At 52.4% G+C, this 17,504-nt stretch overlaps 1 protein-coding gene across 3 annotated transcripts in view; it reads right to left on the reverse strand.

The window, feature by feature from the left end:
- The window catches only part of adam23a (ADAM metallopeptidase domain 23a), a 73,342-nt gene that overhangs the window by 13,683 nt on the left and 42,155 nt on the right, over positions 1 to 17,504 (reverse strand). For all 3 annotated transcript variants that reach the window (XM_039757863.1, XM_039757864.1, XM_039757862.1), the window contains exons 7-16: positions 14,020 to 14,092; positions 12,823 to 12,893; positions 12,182 to 12,247; positions 12,020 to 12,088; positions 8,551 to 8,717; positions 8,066 to 8,150; positions 7,891 to 7,978; positions 7,573 to 7,624; positions 2,638 to 2,737; positions 2,298 to 2,369 (exon numbers count right to left, since the gene is read on the reverse strand). In XM_039757863.1, the coding sequence (XP_039613797.1) occupies positions 2,298 to 2,369; positions 2,638 to 2,737; positions 7,573 to 7,624; positions 7,891 to 7,978; positions 8,066 to 8,150; positions 8,551 to 8,717; positions 12,020 to 12,088; positions 12,182 to 12,247; positions 12,823 to 12,893; positions 14,020 to 14,092 (843 nt within the window). The remainder of the gene's footprint in view (positions 1 to 2,297; positions 2,370 to 2,637; positions 2,738 to 7,572; positions 7,625 to 7,890; positions 7,979 to 8,065; positions 8,151 to 8,550; positions 8,718 to 12,019; positions 12,089 to 12,181; positions 12,248 to 12,822; positions 12,894 to 14,019; positions 14,093 to 17,504) is intronic.

A 17,504-nucleotide genomic window follows, 5' to 3' on the forward strand; every position in this document is an offset into this window, starting at 1 on the left:
GGGAAATCCCGGCGGGCTTACTGAAGGTAAGAATCGAGGCAGAGCGGACCCCTGGACAGAACTGGAGATCCGCTGCATTATGGATACAGTATGAAATGGGACTGGCATTGTGACCGTGCCAGGGGTCGAGTGAGCCGTTCAACTGTCTACAGCAGGGCTTCTTAAACCTTTTTTCTTACCCGTGTCCCCAAATCCCCTTTTTTGGGGTCTTTGAGAGCCACTCCATGATGAGTGCCAGGTGGGCACCCCCTTCTAGATCTGCCAAGAACCCTCAGGGTGGACCGATTGCTTAAACAACCCGTGGCGACCCACCACAACACTCTTCACAAAGGATATGCGACCCTTTCCCATTAGCTAGCCATGGTGACCCTTCATGACCCTATGGTGGCAGTCCAGGACCCATTTTGGGTGACCACTGGTACTTTAAAAAACTCGGGTCTAGTGCGATGACTAAACAAAGACTCCACTGCCCGCTCTGCCTTTGTAATTCCCAGACAACGGGGGTCAAATTCAACAATATCAACTGGCATTAATGTACCACCCACAGATGGCACATACCACTTAGGAAGAAATGAGGCAGAAAACCAGGGAAATGATGGCTGTCAATTATCAAGAGCGGGCACTGTCACATTGGTAATATTCGGTTACAATGATTTGGCCTAAGGTCCCTGCCACAAGTGGGACACTCGTCACAAGCACATTTAAAAAGGTGAAGAGAGACAGCAGTGACATGGGCTTCAAGTTCACCGTCCGCCTTACAAATAAGTCAGTCGCGTCAATTCAGGAAACCAAATACGAATAAACACCTGAATGACTCTGACGCCCCAAGACTCCCCTACATGCACTCCGGTGCCACCTGGGGACAAGTGACAAACTACAGCCATGGCTTCGCTCAACGTCATCCTTTCAAGAAGGTCACTAAAAGTCCACCGAGACACTCTAAGCCAGGGTGGTCTTTTGCACGTGGAGGACCACATCTGGGTTGTGCCACCTTTTGAAGGTCCTAGGATAGAAGGCAGGATGGGGGGCACCAGCATACGGCGCATCCCACAGGTGATCCGGTAATTGAGGGTCAATGGACGTGGCATTCCTGCTGGCTGCCAGAGGACAAACTGTCCAGGATCGACTCCTTTGTGGTCATGTGGGCCACATGTTTTGGCTCCAAGGCTGGATTTCTCTTTTTTTGTGTAAAGGACTGGCATGACACCTAAAATGTGCCAGGGATGAAGGACAGGCATCCTGGCCAGGATAAAGGAAGGATTGAGACCACAATGGAAGGGACAGGTGAACGGGCTCATCGGGAGTAGATCATTCCCCCACACGCATGACAGGTGGCAGTGTCCCTCCGATCACAGGGTGACATGGCAGTTGGAGTTCAGGAATGCAGCTCTGTTGGGGTCTTTGGGGACGATCAGGGGGAGCTGCCGGGGGGGAGGACACCCTAAACTACCGACACACAAGGATCGAAAACCAGCAATCAAACCGATCAGAACAAGGGTATCGCGGGCGAGAGGTCAGAAAAAGTGTCTGGGTACAACGTAAAGGACGCGCTGGCATTCATACGGCCCTGTCAGTGACGTCACCCAGGGCACAACCCCAGGGAATTCTGGGACTCCTCGCCAAGGCAACTGTCAACACCGCAGTCAGAAGAAGGTGACGTCCGCAAGAAAACAAAATGACGTTGCAACAGAACAGGGAGGATAAAGAACTTTCTCACCAGTTAAATGTCAGAGGTGAAGAGACCCCCCAACCATAAAATTGTAAAAACTGGCCCAGAAAAATGAAATAAAGAAACCCATCGCAGCACAACAAAGAGAGCCCAGAAGACTCAAGAGCTCAGAGTCAGGAGGACACAGACTGGCATGAAGTGGCGCAGGGGTGACAGGCCAAAGGCTGTGGGCAGAAGAATTGTGTGGACCCCTCTTGAAGGACGGCTGTGAATCGCCGGACGTACCTCAGGACCCCACGTAGACCACCTAGCGCATCAAGTCCTCCTCTTATTGTTTGCAGAGCCCTGACTGGCAGGATCAGGCACAAGAAAATAAAAAACCAAACAGGCCTGGGTGGGGTGCCAGTCGACCACAGAGCCCACTCACACACACACACACACACACCAGGCCACTGTTGTAACAATAAGTCTAGGATGTGGCACTCTTCTGGGGTCGAGGACAGCATGAAAGCCCCCCATCACTGGTTTCAAGTTATGGCATCGAGAGTACGATTGGTGACCTTACTGGTGACACATGAACGAAGGCCAGGTGACCCAAGCCATAGAGAGATGAAGAATCCCCACTCACCGCTCGGCCAGCGCAGTCACACTCCTCTCCGGGCTCCACGTAGCCGTTACCACACTCGGTGGCCTCAAACAGCTGAAAGGCAAAGACAGGGGTCGGTTGTCATCGTCACACCACATCACTCTCCATCGTGTCATTGTGCTTATTGTGGCATGGCCAAGGAGGGCCACCTCACCTTGTTTCCCAGTCTGCCATGCCCTACCCTGCCCCTTATATGAAGGAGTGGCACCGGAGCGGAGGTCCCAGTGAACTCTCGTGGCTTTGAGTTCTCAAATCTCATGAGGGGACAAAGTGCCAGGGGCTACTGTACAGCAGGGCTCAGGTCCTCTTTGTCACTCATTACCTTGGTGGGCTTGTTGAAAAGACAGGATCCACCGCCTTTCTTCAGGAACTCCTTGTAGTCAGCAATGCTGCACTTGGAAAACTTGCGGCTGTGCTGCACTCTGGGAAGAAAAGAATTGACAACATGAAGCCAACGGTGGGCTCACAGACATCCAAAATGGGTGACAATTGAGTCGGGTCATGGTTATAAGTCCTGCCCCTCCTCTCGAGTGCTCACTATGCATACTGTAGAAGACAGCGGGCACTGCTGAGCCACCCATGAACCCAAAATGATGCCAAGGAGCCTAAAGTAGAAGACAGTGGGCACTGTGGAGCCTGACATGGACCCAAAATGATGTCAAGGAGCCTAAAGTAGAAGACAGCGGGCACTGCTGAGCCACCCATGAACCCAAAATGATGCCAAGGAGCCTAAAGTAGAAGACAGCGGGCACAGTGGAGCCTGCCATGGACCCAAAATGATGCCAAGGAGCCTAAAGTAGAAGACAGTGGGCACTGTGGAGCCTGCCATGGACCCAAAATGATGTCAAGGAGCCTAAAGTAGAAGACAGCGGGCACAGCTGAGCCATCCATGAACCCAAAATGATGTCAAGGGGCCTAAAGTAGAAGACAGTTGGCACTGTGGAGCCTGCCATGGACCCAAAATGATGCCAAGGAGCCTAAAGTAGAAGACAGCGGGCACAGCTGAGCCATCCATGAACCCAAAATGATGTCAAGGAGCTTAAAGTAGAAGACAGCGGGCACTGTGGAGCCTGCCATGGACCCAAAATGATGCCAAGGAGCCTAAAGTAGAAGACAGTGGGTACAGCTGAGCCACCCATGAACCCAAAATGATGTCAAGGGGCCTAAAGTAGAAGACAGTTGGCACTGTGGAGCCTGCCATGGACCCAAAATGATGCCAAGGAGCCCAAAGTAGAAGAAGAAGAAGACATCTGTTATGAAAATAATAAATAATAGGAATGGACAACAATGGGGCAAATCACCAAGGAGGCAACACACAAACAAACCATCAAGATGCAGTGCCCCACTGGGCCTTCCTAATACGGGACCCCCCAATCTCTGACTGCTTTTGGGATGGCTGGTCTGATTATCCACACACTGACCTTCCTCACTTTGCTCTCACTCTCCCTTATTCCTGGCCAGTCTTCCTCCTGCCAGTCAAACTCTTGTCCCCTCTCCCTTCCTAACTCCAAGTTCCCCTGCCCACTGTGGGTTGGGGTCTTTACACACACCTCAGACTGGGGTCACTTCTGGGGTCACACATGTACTCTGAAAGCCTCCCTCTAGTGGTCTCAGGTAGCATTTGGGAGTCAGCTGAGGCTCCACCCCTAGCCACTCCTCTTCCTGCAAACAGCATCCGTTGCCAAGCAACGTTAACCAGGTGGCAGTCAGGCTGGTCGAGAGAAGTAAAAGGGGGGCACTTGGGTTAGGCACTGGACCCGCTGCGATGGTCAGAACCTCCAGTTGAAGTGTTTCACACCTTCTGCCAGGCCCGCTTTGGGGTTTTGATAAATGTGCCCGTGTGGTGTTTGGCGCTTTGCACAGTTTGGGTCTTTTTTTGAAGACCCCTCTTGGATAACCGACCTCTGCCATGCTTGTTTTCACGTCGTCTCACCCTCATTTACTCGCCATTTTAGGATCACTTTAGTGTGATCATCTGAGTGGGGTGGTCTCCCTCAATGAATCATTCTTGACTTGTCACATAGTGTATGGGCGGAGTGAGGGTGGGCACCTCATGTGATCGCTACACCGTCAGAGCGTTCGATAAATCAAGCACGATTGTCAATGCTTTGCCTCCTCAGTGAATTGAGTGCAGGGGGCCGGGGTGGTCATCCAGGATGGGTGGTGATCCACCAGTGAACAGAGTGAGGCTGGTTGGGTGGTGTGTTTGTGGGGGCTTCAGCTGTTCTGGACTGCGGCCCACATGCACTGGCTGGGAAATTAGATAGGAGAACATTAGAACAGTCTGGACGAGGACAGGCCATTCAGGCCAACAGAGCTCACCAGTCCTGTCCACCTGCAGAGTCCAAAGTCACATCAAGTCGAGTTCTGAAGACCCTTAAAGTCCTCCTGCCCACCACACCACTTGGTAGCTTACAACATGTGTCTGTGGCTCTCTGTGTGAAGAACAACATTGTAACGTGTGTGAAATTTACCTTCACAAGTTTCCAGTGGTGTTGGTGGTCCTCGATGAGCTCATTGTAAAGTCACATCCTCGACTAATCTCCTTCATCGTGTTAAACACTCCAGTCAGCCAGGTCTCCTCTTCATCAATGTGAAGGCTCAGCTCTTTGAATCTTCATCACTCATCCCCTGAAGTCCTGAGTCAGCCTCATCGCTCTTCTCTGGACCTTCTCTTGTGCTGTTGTGTCTTTATGGAGACCCAAACTGCACCCAGGACTCCAGATGAGGCCTCACCAGAGTGTTAGAAAGGTGGAGCAGAGCCTCCTGGGACACGTCAAGGCGCTATATGACCTGACAGTCTGTGAGCCTTCTTAACGGCTTCTGTCTGGCAATTGATAGCGTAGAGTCCACCACGACCCCTAAATCCTTCTCATAAGGTGGACTCTCGATGTTCAGACCCCCATTGGGTATTCAGACCTCACATTTTGACTTCCTGTGTGTAATTCTTTACATTTACTGACATTACATTTCATTGTCCACAAGCCTGTCTGCTGTCCAAGTCCTTCTGTGATGATATAACGGACTCCAAATTATCTGCTAATCCACCTATCTTGGTATCATCTGCCAACTTCACCAGCTTGGTCCTTATATTCCTATTTAAATCATTTATAGATATTAAAAATAGCAGCGCCCCCCTCACTGCCCCCTGCTGGTCAACACTCTTAACATCGGCCAATTCTGATGAGGTCCCTCACACCCTCATCACCCTCTACTTCCTGTGTCTGAGCCAATTCTGCACTCATCTAAAAACATCACCCTGACCTGCCACTTCTTTTAGTTTGATGCCCACCCTCTCAGGTGGCACCTCATCAAATGCTTTCTGAAAGTCCTCATCAATCATCTCATCTCCTCCACTCTCCTCGTCTCCTTTTGTTTCCTCCTCATTGAATCCCAGCCTGTCAGTAAAACACGACCCCCCTCGTCTGACCCCACGCTGACTGTCCTGTCCTTGCCAGGTGTTCCTCCATCTTCTCCTTAATAATTCCTTCCATTCATTTTCCTGTGATGCCCGTTTACCTTACTGGTCTGCCCGGTCACCCTTTTTCGATAACGTGATGATATTCGCCATTTTCCAGTCCTTCACAATCTCCTCAGTGCTCAGTGACTTCCTAAATCTGTGCCAAGGGTCTCTATCTGCACTCGCTGGCCCCCTTAAGACCCCTGAGGTGATTTGTGTGATGTCAGCCTGTTTAATCTCAGCTGCTCTTCTCTCTCTTGACTTTCTAAAGCACTCCTTAGTAGTCCCTGTTACTGCTCTGAGGTTATCCACTTGCTCACTGGTGAAGTTTAGGGGGTCCGCTGTATCTTTTAATCCCCCTTTACTATTCCTGATGCACTTCACCTCCTCCTTGACTCTTCTCTTACTATTTAAAGAATCTCTTCAGGTCGTCTCCCACCTTATCTGCTATTTCTCTCCAAGTGTCTTTTAGCCTCCCTGATGTTCTTCTTACTGGTTGCCCCTCATGTCCTCATATGCCCACTTTGCAGTTATTATTCTTATACGCCGTACTCGTCTGTTTTCTCCTTTTTTAACTCTTTATTATCCCACTGTGGAGTTTTCTTACATTTCCGTTTCATTCGGTATGGTGGTCTGTCCCTGTCCTGCATTACATGTGACACATTTCTCAGTCTGCTCCACCGTCCCAGTCTCTCCTCCTCAGACTTTGCCACATTTTCTCCAAATCCGTAGTCTTTGCAGCCTCAAACGCTGAGAATTGTATGACATTCTGGTCACATGACCCAAGTGGTCCAATCACCTCGAGACCCTCAATTCTGTCCCGACATCCTGACATTTCATTTTGTGTTTGTGTGTCACCACTGCGGGGTCACATGATATCAGGACAGGGGGTCTAATATTTTTTCACAGCACCTTGGTACTTGCTGCATGTCCACCAGATTTGTCACAGCTGCTCTGATTTCTTAATGGCAGACGCTGCCCACTGTTGCTAATGGCTTCGCCCCGAGGCTGCCTTCCTTTTCCTCTCGTGGGTGCGCCGTGTGTTAGTTTGTTTGAACGTATTTGTTATGCGAGTGAAACTCTCGTCGTCTGTCCGTTTTCACGCAGCGATTCTTGTCTGGCACAGTCCTCTCTAAATTAGCGTCTACAATTCTCTCATCTCGACCCTCCTCACTCTGACTGAGATGCCAGCCTGAAGAGAGTAATTGCCAGTATCCGCCAGTCGGGCGTCATAATTGTTCTCCAGGCACTTTTAGTAATCGGTGCGGCTGATAATTGGGCTAATTATTTCCTCTAATTTTTCCAGGGTCAAAGTACAAAGTGTGGAGTGGAGTGCCAAGCGGGCAGGCGGGCGGCCCTTTGTTGTGAGAGACGATGCCACACTTTGAACTCCTTATCTGGAGGGCTTCTCATCAATTTTCAGCCTTTCGAGTGCCACGCAGCTGGCAGCAAGTTGAAGGGCTGTGCGTTCACTTGAAACAGAAGCCAAATGACAGAGCAAGACGAGGACGACAAAATGTGCACACGTCACGGTGGGCTTACTGGTGAAGGTGGGGGGGTAGAAAATGACAATGAGCGACCAAGTCTGACGGCAAGAGCTGCAAACAGCAAAAGGGCGCCCCAAACGAGGAGGGGGCAGCTCAGGGGTCTTAAAGCCTCGTCGACAGAATGTGCTTTAGGACTTTTAACTACAAATCAGATTTCTGCCCGCCGCTGGCACTCACGTCCTGCTCTGTGCCACACTCTGGCAGTTTCAGAGGAGGTGAGTGGACATGCAGCCCATGCCCGCTATCTTACCCTGTCTCCTCCATGATGCACCCCGCCCAGGATTCGAGGCAAACGCACTCCTCTGAAAAAGAAGAAAAGAAAAGAAAAGAAAAGCAAGAGTTCAGACGTGGGCAGGAAACACTTTGTCACACGTGACACACTCGTGACAAGTCGGCTCACCCTCAGGGCACCACTCAGTGCCCAGGCTCAGGTATGAGACCTAAGGGTGTGGCCACCTGGCTCAAGACAAGCTGTCACACTGACACAGGGATGGCACATGCAAGTGGGCACAGCCCCACGGCCTCTGGGTAACTGAACACACACACTAGAAGATCAGAAGGTGCCTACTTCTCCGAGATGCAGGATCCCACTGGATGCCCAGATTCTGTGCCAGGCTCTGCAGCAGGAAACTCGCCATTTCCATCGTTGTGCCATACTGAAGGAGAAAAAGTGACAACAAGAGGTTGGTACGCTGTCTGGCAACAACACAAAGAAAAGAAAGGAAAGGAAAGGAGTGGCGTACCTCATTGACACCGGTGCCACGAGTCAAGGAACAGATGCCACCAAAGTAGGCGATGCTGCTCCTGCCATAGTGAAACGTCACATTCCTGCAACAGGCAAGACAGGAAGGAGCCACTGAGCTGGTGAACCAGTAAGAGGTGCCACGCAAAGTGAAGGCACATGGAGCTGCCAGGCCAACCATCACAACAGCTGAGAAACGCCTGGTACTGCGGACCCAAGGCCTGAACTGAGGCTGTGGTGCCCCTACTAAGAGGGCAGTGCCATGGCCCACGCAGCTTGGGCGTTAACTGTGCGCAGCCTGACCAGAGCGACAGCAAACCAGAAAGCCACGTGAGGGCACCGGGTGGAAAACAATTGGGGGGTTATGCCAAACTGGGTAACATTGTGGGTTTGACAGCCGAGGGTCTCAATAGCACGGTGACCAAACACGCCCTTTCCTTTGTGTCTGAGTGCCCCCCCGAGGCGCTGGCAGACCCCCATACGTACGAGAAGAGGTGCACCGCGTCGGCCTGCTTCTTTATGTGGTGCTGCCTGTACTTGGAGAAGTCCCAGAGCATCTGCATGGGCTTGACGCTGATGGGGATCTGGTCCTTGTCTGTCCAGACTTCTGTACCCACGAGGACCACCCTGGTGTGAAGCTGCTCTTTAAAGACCTGTGGAAGGAGGAGAACACAAATCAGACACGTGGCAGACACGTGGAGGGGTGGCATACCTGAACGGAGGAAGGACCACTATGGTGACAGCCGTGGCGCTGAGTCTTAAATGCACCAAATAATGAAGACCTCAATCACGTCCAACAAGTGCAGGACACCTCACAGCTTTACTGACTCCAGCAGCCTTTCCTCTGCCATCTGATTATGGCGTTTGTTCCCACATCAGAGCCCGCGTTGTGCCACTCTCACCTGCGGACTTCCAGACACTTTGAATTCCCCTGGAGGGTCCGCTGTAAGCGAATCTCGGCCTTCAACTGCAGCACTTTTTGTTCTCGAGTGCCCCCTGCTGTCCAAAGCGCTAACGTCACACACACAGCTCCTACTAATAAAGGTGCCCTTGAAAGCGGTGACATCTGTGCCAGCACACTATAAAAGTGAGGGACGGCCATCCAGAGCCCATACGATAAAGAAACCTCAATGTCACTGCAGTGCCCGCCATCATGTTTGGCACAACTGTGTTTGAAATTTCTAACTGAAAACCTGATTAAAGGTTTTATGAAAGGTGACTTTAGTGACATTGTGGTCTCGCCACACCGACATTCCAGCACATTCTGTGTGTGCCCCCTTCCCCACCCCACCCCACCTGGGTTTACCCTGGGCATGAGCCAGACGCTGACCTCAGCCACTCTGCCACCTGGCACTCCTTTTCTCCAGCCTCTGCCCCTTTCACAGTCTGCACTTTGGCTTCTTTATGGACTGGGAACACAAAATCCATTACTTCATACCAGAAGATGTGCCATTTGTACAAAACCCTCCTCCATTCTGTGTCTCTTTGTGGCATCCTCCTCCTGTGGCACTGCTGCCAAGCTGTCCTCCTGCCCAAGGAAAAGCCGTCTTGAAATCAACAGACAGGAAGGTTCTGCCATCAGACTACAAGGCCCAGAAACTGTAAAATGCCCAGCAGGGGGTGGGTGGGCAGTGGGCAGATACCTCGGGGGCTCTGGTCTGTCATGGCTGACCCTCCAGAGGTTTATTCTCTCCGGCGACGCTGATGGCTGCACTTCTCCTGTGCCCTCCTCTCCGTCGTTCAGCCCCTCAGACTTAATCGGTTTGTGCTCCTCATGTGGTCAGTAAAGTCCGTCTTTGCGTTTCACCTGAGAAGTTGTCACCGCGCTCAGAGGGGACACAAACTGAGCTGAACTGCTGATCTGAACGGACCCCCAGGCCAGGCCCTTCCCACTCCAATATGAAATAAACTGACAGAGCACTCCCACTAAATGGATTAAGCCCTCCGATGTTCTTCTGAGGTATGCCACTTGCAGAAAGACCACCACTGGGCAGGTCTGGTCCAAGGAGCCCCCCGGTGCCCTCCTTTTGAAAATCTGATGGCTGGAGGACCAAAGGGTTGTGACGTCGATTCAAAAACCTCCTGCTGTACCCTGAAATTCCAACGCAGAATTCCCACGAGCCCCTCCACATCCCTGCTTGATGACGCAGACCCCCTGTTGACTTCCCGGGCGCCTGTGCAGTTTACGACATAGACAGGACCCGCTGAACAAGGAGAGTGGCCACAGCATAACGGGATGGACGTGAGCCACTCCCTGCCCTGCCACCTCCACCACATTAAGGGGCCAAGTAGGCACAGTTAAGGTGTGGCACTCAAATGTACTCAAGTGAAAGGCGGCCTAAAAAACAAAAAGAAAGAATGTGCTCAGGGGACACGCCAGTCACAGGACGGGCCTTTGAAATGGACCTCCATATGCCAGAACACCACTTTGTGAGTCTCCACGGGTGGCACTGGAATAGGCAGTAGGCTCTTCATGGACAGGGCACAATCTACTGGCATGGTCTGCAAATGGCCGCGAGTTCGGGTCTTTGGAGCAGAGAAGAAGGTTTTGGCATCTCAGCGGGGAGACAGAAAGGCCATCCTGAGGTATCAGGCTCTAACAGGGCATGCTGCCCGCGTGACGAGGGGCTCCAGAAGGGCAGGAGGGCACAGCAGATGTACAATCGTCACCATGACCCCGAGGGTCTGACTTCACCTACAGGTAGAAACAAGAAGACAACTGAGCAGCACCCGACGTGCTGTGAGACAGCTGAGGGTCTTCTTCTGACTTGGTGTGTGACGCCGAGCAGGTCACCTGACCCACCAGATGAGTGTCACCAAACACAGAAAACTGTTACTTTGGAGAAATGCAAATGAATAAAAAATGTGTACTCGTTATTACTTGAAAAGAAGACGACACGTGCAGCCGGCGCTCCTTGTGTGATCACAGCACCCTAAAAATGAGCAGAACCCCCAGATGAAGATGAAGATGAAGATAAAGGCTGGACCCCCCGTGCAGGGCTTGTGCTTTCAGACAAGTGTGACAATTTCAAATGGGAGTCTGCCACCCTGTCTACATGTGCCTTGTGGACTTGACCAGGTCACCACACTGTTATCTTGTAGAGGGGGCTTCAAGAGTCTGGGGGGCCACTGCTACATGTCACATAGTCCCTGTACTAGTGGAGCCACCCGAGTCCACAGAAAGCGAGGCCGGACCCCCACCAAGGGCGTATCTCCTCTGCTCTCCTGTTTGCAACTTTCAGAAACAGCCAAGTGTGTGAGGGCATCAAGGGTGGCCATCTGTGGTGGGCTCAGGGTGAGAATGGGCCCCCCTAAATCTGAGATCACTTGGTTCTCTGTGACAGGATTGTTGGGGGGCAGAGGGGATTGTGAGGGTCAGTGAAGGAGTAGAACTATGTCGTCAGTTTAAAGTCACTCAACAAGGGTCCGGGACGGAGGGCAGCAAGTCAAAGAAGAAGACCAGGAGGTGAAGCAGCCAGAGGGCGTCCTGTGTGGCGTCCATCAACACGACAGACGCAGATAAACTGCCCTCATGGGTGCCATCTGCTCTAATCCCCTATGATGACCCACAGATGATTGGCAGGGGTCTGCCCAGCTCAGTAGGTCTTCACTAAGACCCTTACCAGGATATGAGGGATACGAGACGTGTGCACCCATCCAAGCCCACCATTAACCTGACGCCTGCTGTTGCGTACAGTGAATGGTTTCAATCAAACGTCGCCATTGCCAGGCGCCATGAAGGCGGGCAGAGCAAAACGCAATACAGGATGACGAGATACGTAACTCTGGTAGAATTTCCTTAAAATGGAGTGACAAAGTGGTGCTTTGAGTGACCAATGCCAATGCCAATGCCACTGCACATGAAACAGGCTCCACCCCTTGTCCCCAGCCTCGTCCCCAATAGCGATCAGGCACTCGGGGTGTCCCGTAGTCACGTGACTTCAGGGGTACTCACTGCGTCCACCAGGTTCACCACAGATTTGGCCACGTTGTTTGTGTGCTGCTTGCTCTTGTGCCTCTTGTACTGCGGACAACGGGAGAGAAAAGCAGGGGTCAGAAGTGAAGACCCCCTGGACAGACATTTTGGTTTGCCACCCCCCAGAAGACAGGCACTCACTGTTCGGTGGTCGCTGACGATCATGAGCTCAAGGTACTTCATTTCTTCAAACACGCTGTGTGGCACCTGTGCCAAGAGGAGACCCAAGTGTTTAGAGGGCCATCAGGCTACCGCTGCAGTGGTGCCACAAATCAGAACTCAGAACCAAATTCTGGTGCCAAAGTGGCACTCAAGCAAGACCACCACCCCAGCTGCTCAACTGCACACCCTCAAAGCATTATGGAGGGGTGGGCTGGGGGTCTCCAACTCGACATTTCCAGCATGTTGCTAGAAACACGAGGTTAGTCCCAATCATGCCAATAAATGAATGAACACGAGTTGCCTGAAAGTTGGCATTTACTTCTGGTACCAAAGTCAGCTTAATGCTGGCACTGTGCCACCTGAAATACCAGGATCCTCTGTGCTTCTTCAGTGGCCTCCTCAGCAACCACAGCCCACTCTGAAGGAGCCCCGAGCAGATGGAGGGCACCAGACCTGTGCTTTCAGGACGCCACCAGAAAAAGTCCAAGAATTCCTTGCCCCCTTCACAAAACCACCTAGGGCCTCGTTTCGTCCTTCTTGAACCCACAAGTCCGTGTAGCCCTCCCGTGTAGCATTGGCATCCATTATAAGATGCTTGGTGGGGAAGCCCCAGTGCTTACCTCTCTCTTTCTCCTCTTCCAGGAAAGGTCTGCCAGCAGAGCCCACTGAGATGCCACACTTGTAGTGCCTCCTAAAAAGAGAGAAGAGACCACTAGAGGTGACACTTCCTGTCTTCCTGCCCACCCTCACCCCAAGCACGGCCTGAAGCTTCCGTCTCACTGGCACAAAGTGGCCGTGTTGACTGACTGAATGCCACACCTTCACTGAGATGGTGGTGACCAATGGGCACACGGCCATCATGGTCCCCTTGGACATTTGTCATTCTGTCCGGATGTGCACCCTGAAGTCTGCTGAGCTGCCGTGGAGTTTGGACCTAAAACCTGAATGGCTGGGGTGGCCAGGTGGTGACAAGCGGGCACACAGTTCATTGGCATGGGAAGGATCAGACCACAGTGTGCTTCCACAGCACTGAAAAGTCGTCAAGAAGATTTGAGGACTTTAGGGGCCTTCAAAACTCAACGGAGTGGAGTGGACTGGCGAGCTTTGGTGGGCTGAATGGCCTCCTCTGGTCCAGACTGTCTAAAGGGAACTCGAATCTCATCCACAGATCAGAGTGGAATCGCTCAGGTGGGCTCCCCAGCCCCCCTTTATCCACAGAATATCGCATGCTAAGGAAGCACAATGTGGCAGAAGGAATGGCAATTCCACCATGCAGGGTCCCGACTCTCGGTGGTCCTAACAGATCCATGGGCAGGGTGAATCCTGGCGTCCTGGTTAGTCACTCGGGCCCCCCAATCACCCCCTGTCTCTGTCACCACTTCACCACCCAATAGCTCATGTGCTTACGGGCGCAAAAATGGCAGCCGTCACCTCGCCCAGGTGGATGCTGCCTATTAGTGGTGGCTGAAGTGGCTCCACACTCCCTGAAGCACTTTGAGTAGAGAAAAGCATTAAATAAACATAAAGAATTATTGTTATTATTATTGTTGTTGTTGTTATTATTATCCAACCCGCCATATCCTAACACAGGGTCACGGCGGTCTGCTGGAGCCAATCCCGTTATTATTATTATTATTATTATTATTCTTCTCCTCCTGAAAGTCTGCCATGCAAACGACAGTCCACTTTTGGGCCTCCTGCTATGCACTCCTCAGTCTCAACAGCAGGTGGAGCCAAATCTCGATGAGCGGGTGGGCCGCACTAAAGGCTCACGTCTACTGCGCCTCACACCCCAGTCCCACTTGTTCACCACTTACCCACATTACTGGTCTGCTGTGCCAAGCCAAGTCCTTGAGCTTTCTGGATAATGTGCGGCCGCGCCAAGTCTGCCTGGAAGAGCGGAGACAAAGAGTTAAAAAAAGGGAACGCGGCTTCACTTCCATCTTGAAATCAATGAGCAAAACGAACGAACGAAGGAAAAGGGCACGACGTGGAGCGTAAGAGAGAGCAGAACGCCCGCCAGCTCGGCCAAGACTCCAGCAGGACTTCACTGCCTCCTGGGAAGAAACCTTCAGTGGGTTTCAGGGTCCGGACCCCCAGGCCTCGTCCAAGCACCACAGGCGTCTCTGGCAGACATTAAGATGGCATGAGGGCTTGTGAGGGCTACAGACGGGCTCAGCACTCACATTATGATCGACTGATTCAGGACAATGCTGACTATGACGCGTATGTAAAGTCGGAGAATGTCTAGTCCTCGCCCAGTCATGTGACAATCAGCAGATGTCACCCCGTCACCAACTGAAAAAACAGAAACGTCTTATTAAAATATTACAGTCACCCTTAGCAGTGACAGCACAGGGTGAAGTGAGAAGTCAAGCAAAAAGACCCCGAGAAAGATTACAATGGGCAAGACCCCTGCGTCAGGCAACATCGGGGCTGTGGGTTTGTTGTCTTTTTGCTTGCCTGCTCACCACATCCATAATGGCTGACATGGCACAACACCCCGAGTCCTATTCGTAAATGAAACAAGTGGCCCAAAGCATGCGGAGCCCCTCCGGAGTGAGTCGTCAGACGCACAGCCATGCCATCCCCATCTTGGCAAACCCTGCCAGTAGAATGGGGCACACTGAACCTGGCACTGTCATATTATCACATGCCACCTGGGCTACAAGTCAGCGTGTCAAATGTCTGCTCTGCTAGATCTGCCCTGGTCACCTGTAAATGTCCTTACTGCCAAGTGGAAGTGTCGAGATGCCACCGCAGCTCTGCCAAGCCTGCCGACTCACTGAGCTGGGCCTACAAATGGCCTCTCCTCTGTGGCATCACTCACACCAGAGCGGCAAACTACCTCTGGAAGCAACGTCAGCACAAGGCCTGTGTGCCAGGAGCCCCAAGAGATTCGGGTTTCCATGGTCGAGCCCAAATGCCAAGTGTCAGCTGCAGGGGTGTGAAGTGCGTCATACCGTTGGACTCTGGAGCAGTGTGTGTGTGTGGGGGGGTGACGTCTTCTCTGGAGGGACGAATCACGTCTCACTATCTGATGGATCAACCGGAGTTTGGCCGATGCCAGCAGAGACGCGACCTTCTGTGCTGCCCACAGTACAATTTGGCGTAGTAGGAGGGATAATGGCCTAGTTTGGAGCTGGGGGCCTTGGTTCCAGTGAAGGGTCCTGTTAATCCCACAGCACACAAAGTCATATGAGACAATTGTGCGCTTCAGTTAATGGAAAGCCCCCTTGGTGTCCCGGCAGGACTGTGCCCTGTGCACGAAGTCAGGCACAAAGAGACATGGAGGAAGACGAGCGGCCCACACTATTGAACACCTTCAGGATGAATTGGGTCTTCTCATCCCTGACCTCCCAAGTGCTCTGCTGGCCCATCCCAGAATCCTGGGGAAAGAAGAGTGGAGTCTGTTATGGCTGCACAGTGTGTGTGTGTGGGGGGTCAGCGCCATATGAACGTCGGGGTTTTGGAATGGGATGTCCAGCTTCCTCATAGTGGCGTGATATACAGCAGCAAGGTTTGGCCACGCTGTAAGCTGTGTGCTGGCATTTGTACGCCGAGGAACTGGTAAGCCGGGTCAGTTCTGATCGTGGCACTGGAGTCAGGTGACAAGTGACGTGTCACCCTACAGCAACACCTCAGATAGCAAAGGCGATGCTGCGTTAGAAGAAACTTCATGATTGGAGGAAGACGTACAGCAGAAGGCACCCGGACAGACGCTGTAATGAGCGGGCAGCACGGGGAGGTGGAGGTTTGGGGGTCTGCCGTCATCCTATTCCCACCCCCAATATTCCAAGGCTCCTTCCACGCCCTCTCGTTTGCCACGTTAGCCCATCGCTGACTCAATGCCATGGCAGCACCCTGAAGGAGGGAGATGCTGTGTGTCCAGGACCCCCTGCTGCGCTCTGCACCTGCCCGATGGCTGGCGTCCGTCATTCTGCCACGGGCCGTTTGGTTTTCTTCACTTTGGTTACGATGCTGCTTTATGCGTTCGTGCCACACTGGACAGACAGGTGAAGAGGGTACTTTTGCCCTCACCAGCTTCTCGCAGGGCACCTTACAGTTCCTCCCTGGGGTGCCCTGTCCACCTTCAGTCACAATGGCCCATACCGGTGCACATGACGGGGCGTAGGACGATGTCAGCGGGTGACGGGAGGATTTGGGACAGCACCGTTGGCATCTCCCATTGAAGGGCACATCGGGGAGTCGTATTGACCACCGCTTGTCCGTTTCTACCGGAGGTGTTTGCTTGCTGCCCCGGGTTTGGATGGACGGCAAGAAGGGGAGTGCAAGAAAAGTTTTTTTGCTTCTGTGGAGGTGCAGCTGATCGGGCCTAGGAAGCCAAGTGCAGGAGTCGCGAGGTGAACAGGTGGGCATGAAGTAGTGGCATCTGGTGAACAGGTGGGTGTGCACGTGTGTGTGGTTAAAGGGACGTGTGACGGGAGAGTGGGTGTCCAGGTCCTTTGTCAGCTAAGTGCTAGAGGAACTCAAAGGGGGGACAGGAAAGGACAAGCTGGGCGAAGGGGGGGACGTCCAGGGAGCCTGACTGTGCTGGGAGTGAAGAGCCCACCTGGAACAAGAACTGCGGTGGGGTGAGGGGGGCAGTTTTCACAATCTTTGAGATGTTTATTGTGCATTTTTAGTGCCTTTTAACAGCTACTTGCACTTTTCACGACTATTTCAGCCATTCATTGCACAATAAATGTCACCTTTTTGTCACACCGCACCTCTGTGTCTGCTACTCTTACTGGCCTCGGACCCTCCATCAAGGACCTGGGGTCTGCCAGTTTTATCTAAATGTCTGGTATGCATGTCATCAAGAGCAGACACTCTGCCAGACTGGCACGTACGCCAAATGCCAGTCTCATTGCCAGGGCACTGCCTTGCTCTGCACAGGTGACCACAAAGACCTGTAAGCCCACTCCTGTGTGTGTTCACTGAGTTCCTGCACAAGCGCCAGCCTTTCAAGTCACTCGATTGCGACTCGTGTGCCTCCCGTCGGACCTTCAGGCTGTGGGCAGACGTCTGTCCTGAATGTGCCAGGCTTGAGCGACGGTGACGGACCGCACATAACGGGCTGCTGCAACACGTCTGCAGATCAAAGGGCGCGAGGCGTCGTCTGGAGGGGCCTGCGGACAGCAGAGGGGACTTTTGGTTATAAAAGTCCATCCTTTCTCAGATCTGGTGATTCTGTGTCATTTTGTGCTGAGCCCACTTCTCTAAAATGTGGCCATCTGTGTCACGGACGAGTGAAAAACCAGAAGTGAGCTGCCATGTCAGCAGACTCGAGGTCGTGTGT

Source organism: Polypterus senegalus, chromosome 6, assembly GCF_016835505.1.
Source record: "Polypterus senegalus isolate Bchr_013 chromosome 6, ASM1683550v1, whole genome shotgun sequence".
Classification (NCBI taxonomy): Eukaryota; Metazoa; Chordata; class Cladistia; order Polypteriformes; family Polypteridae; genus Polypterus; species Polypterus senegalus.